Below are 6,385 nucleotides of genomic sequence, written 5' to 3' on the forward strand. Positions count from 1 at the left end.
CGCCTGAAAACAAGGAAATCCAAGGAAATAATGAGTTCGTATTTATAAATTTGCGAAAATGTTTGTATGTTTGTTTTAAATAACATTTAATTACAGCTATCGATCTGATGACGACTCCAATGTTGATGACATTTCCGAAGGTATCTCAGTCATCAGTGAAAGCGAGAGCGCTGGGAGAGCTTCACCACTTGCAATTGAAGCTAACTTAACCAGCGTAAATTTAAATGACTATCAGGAAAATATTTCCCCTAACTCAAGGCTTCGGTTGCCTATACATATTCCACAATCGTCTTATTTACTATCCTCCACTGGGAACAACGAAGATGAAAATTCGCTAAGACAGCGACGTAAACGTCATTCAAGCTCAAGTGAAATTCAAGAACGAAAAGAATTGAATCCAAATTTCATCAGTAGCCTTGTAGAAAGATCGGTTCATCCACTTGTGCGGCATGGTGTAAAGTTCGCATTCTTCATTTGTGTTTGCCTTGCAATATTGGCTTTTATAGGGAAATTATACAATCCTGATTGGCAACCATGGATTGTAAGTAAAAATTTGTCTGTATTGGAAGAAAGATTGACAAACTTGGAATTAAAAAATAATTTAATGCGAGCGGAAATTGACATTTTATCTAAGCAGGTTAATTATTTGAGTTCTTTGTGGGAAAAAGGCAAAAATATAAGAAATGATTTCGAAAATGTACAGAAATCTCAGCACCGCCATTACAAAAAAGCTGACGAATTGCCATTGAAACAAAAGAGTAAAACTTTTAACGCATGGTCGGGGAACGGAGATAATCTCGATCCCGTACAGATAACGAAGGACGATCTAAAAAAAACATATAAATGTACTGATGGAAATTTTAGAGAAATTGCTGGAATGTGTGTAGAAAGAACGGAGTCGAATATTAAAAATATGGACGATATTTTCAAAAAGGTCGACGATGTTGTGGTAGAGCAAATTCTTGAGAGCATAGAATTATTAAAAGAAAACTCAGGAACAGATGAAACTGTTAAACTCGATGAACCAAGTTCTAAGGTTAACCCAAATGAAAATTATATGTATAAACAAGGTCGCAACTCAAATAAAAGAGAGCAGTACACTACTGAAAATAAATACGATACAAAAAAACATTGGAAGCAGCGCCGACGTTTATATAGTGAAGAAGATGAAGATATCGATGCTTACGGGGAAGGGTCCGGACGGAAGAAACTTAATTCGAAAGAAAAATTTGGCAAGCGCTACAAAGAACATTCTGATGAACATACAATGTCCAAAGGCCGTTTTTATAAGGATCGCAATTTTGATAAGACCTCGGCTGAGCGAACACCTACAAGCGGCGAATGGCATGGAAAATTAATGAAACAGCGAGAAGCCGCAAGGAATGAAAATGAAATTCGTCAACGCAGAAAGAACTGGTACATCGAACGCGGTAACGAACGAGAGAAAATGCGCCACAGTTAATTCTTAATTTACGATTTTCTATTGATTCAAATCTATTGTCTATTTCCTATTTAGAGCATTGAAGGAATCTCTAAGGCTCTTACAATAATTTTGTGATAAATTGTATTACGTTAATTTTACCTTGTAGTAATGTACCGCTGCACCTATTTACGATATATTGTTTTTACCCTAAGCACGATTAATAAAATATATAATTATAGAGAATAAAGGGAACATTTCCGCGTTTCGTTCGTGTGTTTCGCATAAAAATGTTTATATATGTACATAGTATATCCAAAAATGTCTTGTAACATTAATGTAATTATTTAAAAAATCCTTGTATAAAAATAAAATATTTATTCGTAAAAACGTAGTTGAATTTATTTTCTCTTTTATGAAACTTAAATTAGAATATTCTATGAAGGTTGGATCCGTATGAGCAACATTGAAATTTTTGAATTTCGGAAGAGATGCCAATTAGAATTGTGATGAATATCAGTACACTGACCATCCATTTACATATTTTTATACTATAATGAAAAACATTTACATAAATATTAAATTTCTCATTGGTTTTAGTTTGTTCTAATAACTATTTAGTATAGTTCGACGACATTTGATTTACACACTTTATGATCAATAATCAGCTCAGGCTCGGAGTCATGTGTATGTCGGTGTGACATCAATGATGAACGTCGCTTGAAACGTTTATTGCAGATCTCACATTGAAAAGGTCTTTCTCCACTGTGTACTAGGGAATGCCTCTTCATCTGCTCGGCCGTTGGGAAACCTCGTTTGCAATGGGGGCATTCATACGGTCTCTCTCCAGAGTGGCAACGTTTATGAGCAATCAAGTTGCTCGAATACCGAAATTCACGACCACAGACATCACACGTATGCGGTTTTTCACCTGTATGTACAAGCATGTGTTTCTTATATCCAGACTTTTGAGTCATAGACTTCCCACAAATATCACACTGGAAAGGTCTCTCGCCGGTATGCGATAACATGTGGGTTCTTAAAGAGGATGACTGACGATATGCTTTACCACATAGCTCACATGTATTCGGGTTATTTGGATCATGGATAATTATATGTCCTTCATAAGCATTACGAGTTTTAAAACCTTCGCCACAAAGACTGCATAAATAAGGTGTAGCATCGGAATGCAGTTGCATATGGTACTTAAAAGAATTTTGATTACTCAGTTGTTTTCCACACACCTAAAATATATATGAAATAAACTATTGGATAGCGACTGCGTAGAAGTATTTAAAATTATTTCCTTCTTACCTTGCATTGCAAATCAGGGTTAGGCGGTTTAGGTTGGTTGCTTTTTTTGCGGATTTTGGTTGGCGGTTTAATTTTCTGTTCTAGGCTAATATCCCATTCTCCGTCCGGATCGGCAGATTTAATTTCTCTTTTAAAATGTTTTTGTATTTGGTGACCTTCCGCAATTTCCAACAAAGAACAGTCACTTTGAGACATTTCATCTAATTTCACTTCGTATATCTCTTCATATTCCTTGTGCCTACCGTCTTCTTCAGCATCCGTTTGGTATACTTCTTCTGACTCCGTTACTTCATGAACGACCACTTCATCTTCCTCACAATTTTGCTCATTGTGCTCTATATCACATTGCATTTGTTCCATGGATATTGTTCCATCACATCCATCTACAACGCTGTCTAATACCGTTAAAGACACATACTCCATACTTTCTACAGATCTTTTGAATTGAGCTGCTGTCGCCAAATCATGCAGTTGATCAGATTCATCCAAATCGGTTCCCTCTTCTACTTCGAGATGGTGCTCTTCTACAACTGACTCCGCTGATTCTGCATCAAGATCTTCAATAACACTGTCACCAGCTCCTGCATCTGTCATTCCTATCCCACAGTCCAGTTCTGCAAACTGTCTTCGCAATACTTCATCTGTTTCCATTACCATTTTCTTAAAAGCATATGTCTTAGCAACATTGTGGACACAACGTAAACAGATATTTGAAGGAAAACTTTCAATATCGTCGTTTGAAAAATCCAAATTTGTAATAAAACTCAGCATGGACGCCAAAGTTTGCACCTCACCCATACAAATACCTTGCTTGTGCAACGACTTGTATTCTACGCACTCGCTTATGCAGGCTCGACAAACCACCACTTCCTCATCATTGCTCTCAGAAACCATTCTTTATTTAACGTACTTGTAAACTGATTTATTTTTAATAAAGAGATTATAAATTAATGTAAACAAATCAAGGCAAATTCCCTCAAATAGTGTAAAATCGCTCCATCCACGCTTTGACATCTAAGGTGTGTTCAATCCCCTTACTGTGTCTCAATTCTTTTGGGTATGTTTAATTTTGTAAACATATAACATCAATGCTTATCAATTATTTCCGGCTATATGGTAGTCTGGCAACATTGTCAGAATTGACTTATGACAGATGTCGGAAAATTCCTTTTAGCTGCATGAGATTGAAGGTTAATACAGCCGGTGGAATGAATTAGAAGTATACTTAAAGTGGGATTTATTAATAAAACATTTGAGTGTAGGGGCAAAATATGGTAATGGCACGAAAAGGAGTCCTTAGCGTGATACAAAGATTAGGATCCGCCACCAAATTAGGGTGGCATCGATTTGGAGAACAAAAATGTCGCGCATTAAGTAACCATCATCGAGGATTACATGTTTCCACAGCTATCCAAATTTTTGGACGAAAGTCGGACTGCCAACAATTTGGAAGATTATATACAACAGAAAGTACAAGTTTGTTTACCTATATCATATTTTATTAATTTAATTGATTTATATGGTACGGTTTAGAGAAAGCATCGAGTCCAGAGATTTTGTCAAAGTTGTTCCCCCAAACTGCAGCCAATGTTGACGAAGAGACTGAACGCGAAAGAAAACGCAAAGAAGAGGAGGAGGCAAAGGAAAATGAAAAGGCTTGGAAACGAATGAAAATAGGGTATGTGCTATTTTGCCTTGCATAATATAGCGCATGACATTTACAAGTGGTAGTGACTGTAAAAATATCTGATTTACAAAACCATTCATTTTATAGGTTTGCAGTATTTGGAGGTAGTGGTCTTGCACTAGCCATATGGGCTGTATATGAGTTCGGAAAACCCGAGGTAGATGCCGAAGGACAAGTAATCGAAGATGAATTTAGTAAAAGCCCAGTAATTCAACAGTATATACAGCGTATGTGGAAATCTATGAATTACTACCAAAAAATGATTCAGGAGCCATCACGCGATAAGCTTTTACCAGATCCTTTAAAACACCCATACATACAGCCGCCTTACACATTAGTACTAGAAATGAAAGATGTTCTTGTACATCCAGATTGGACATACCAAACTGGATGGCGGTTTAAAAAACGACCCGGTGTTGACCATTTCTTGCAAGAATGTTCAAAGCATTTCGAAATTGTCGTATTTACTGCAGAACAAGGAATGACGGTATTTCCTATTTTAGATGCTCTGGACCCAAATGGCTATATCATGTATCGTTTGGTACGCGATGCAACTCATTTTGTGGATGGACACCACGTTAAAAATTTAGACAATTTAAACCGAGATCTAAGGAAGGTAACTTAAAAGATGAACATAAAATTACAAATAATCTTTGTATAGAAATCGATAGAATCATACTGATTGGTATATGTATTATTTAGGTCATAGTCGTGGATTGGGATCAAAACGCAACTAAGTTGCACCCTGATAATACTTTTAACATTGCCAGATGGCTAGGTAATGATGACGACTCGCAACTACTTGATTTGATATCATTTTTAAAAAGTATGTAAAATTTATGATATCACATCTTTATTAATTCTAACAATGGCATGTGATTTTTAGCTCTGGCATCTGCTGAAGTTGAGGACGTTCGCGATGTGCTACATTACTATCGGCAGTTCGATGATCCCATAGCTCAATTCAGAGAAAACCAACGCCTTTTACTAGAGCAAATGCAAGAGAAAGAACGAGAGGAGCAAACCAAATCGAAACCAATTGTGAAAAAATGGACTCCAAGCTTTCTTGGGCGGTCATCTTAAGCGGAAACGCCTGATAAATTCTTATTCGCTGTTTTGCATAGCTTTTATTCATTAAAATGAAAAGTTTCCTTCATTTAAAGATGGTCCTTTTACTTTAGGCTGTCACAAGGCATATACATACATACTGACACGGTAGAAAATTTATACTTCTAAGTTTTTATCTTTCCCTTTATTTAGTTCAACAAAATCTATTAGCTTTCAATACATGAAAATAATCGATATGACAGAAAATGTATACTTCTCTGATTTTTTTTCTTTTCTCTATTTGGTTAAAAAAAATTTATTATCTTTCGTTAATTTTCATATTTTGAATATATCGAAGGATAATGGATTTTGTTGAATTGAAAATCGGAGAAGTATATATTTTCTACCGAATCGGTATGTATAATCATAATAATCATTGTTATAATTAAGTAGATAAGACAATTATGTCTACACTCTTATTTTAATTATTAGTCGACACCACTTTTGTATACTTAAATTTGTCAATAAATAAATTATATTATTTAATTGTTTCCATATATTTTTTGTACAAATCAGCTTTCAAAACTGCTACCATTTTATTATACAATATTATTTTTGAAGGAACGGTACGCAATCCGTAAAAATGTACATCATGAAAGTAGAAGCTCGAGAAACAAGTTGCTACAGCTTAATCATTATTCTATTAAAAACTTTAAAATAAGTTTGACGATTAAATCGATCGAAGTAAGAAACTTGTTTTCACTTTCCGTTCTATTTGACAGTGAGACTGGAGATGAATGTCCTTTATCGCAATATGACGATTTGCACTTCGTACAATATATTACATATTGATGAGCAAATACACATACATGAAGATAGGACTTTACCATAATCCCTACAGCAATTGAACTAAACAC

General features: G+C 35.3%; 2 protein-coding genes across 3 annotated transcripts; one reads left to right on the forward strand and one right to left on the reverse strand.

Annotated features, from left to right (window-relative positions):
• Nucleotides 1-1,796: 1,796 nt before the first annotated feature.
• LOC126758120 (zinc finger protein 836) lies at nucleotides 1,797-3,762 on the reverse strand. Its single transcript, XM_050472187.1, has 2 exons — nucleotides 2,735-3,762; nucleotides 1,797-2,664 (listed from the first exon to the last, which is right to left on the reverse strand). Exons 1-2 carry the CDS (start codon nucleotides 3,626-3,628, stop codon nucleotides 2,038-2,040), a joined length of 1,521 nt encoding a protein of 506 aa, XP_050328144.1. The 5' UTR covers nucleotides 3,629-3,762; the 3' UTR covers nucleotides 1,797-2,037.
• A 118-nt stretch (nucleotides 3,763-3,880) lies between these two features.
• LOC126758125 (mitochondrial import inner membrane translocase subunit TIM50-C-like) lies at nucleotides 3,881-6,014 on the forward strand. Of its 2 annotated transcripts, none has more exons than XM_050472197.1 (5): nucleotides 3,881-4,210; nucleotides 4,268-4,412; nucleotides 4,509-5,037; nucleotides 5,124-5,247; nucleotides 5,308-6,014. In XM_050472197.1, the coding sequence occupies exons 1-5, from the start codon at nucleotides 4,006-4,008 to the stop codon at nucleotides 5,502-5,504; spliced, it is 1,200 nt and encodes a 399-aa protein (XP_050328154.1). In that variant the 5' UTR covers nucleotides 3,881-4,005; the 3' UTR covers nucleotides 5,505-6,014. The 2 variants fall into 2 exon arrangements, with proteins under 2 accessions (XP_050328154.1, XP_050328155.1); XM_050472198.1 differs by having other exon boundaries at nucleotides 3,881-4,204.
• The last annotated feature ends 371 nt before the right edge of the window (nucleotides 6,015-6,385 follow it).

The sequence above is a fragment of the Bactrocera neohumeralis genome, chromosome 5 (genome assembly GCF_024586455.1).
Source record: "Bactrocera neohumeralis isolate Rockhampton chromosome 5, APGP_CSIRO_Bneo_wtdbg2-racon-allhic-juicebox.fasta_v2, whole genome shotgun sequence".
NCBI lineage: Eukaryota > Metazoa > Arthropoda > Insecta > Diptera > Tephritidae > Bactrocera > Bactrocera neohumeralis.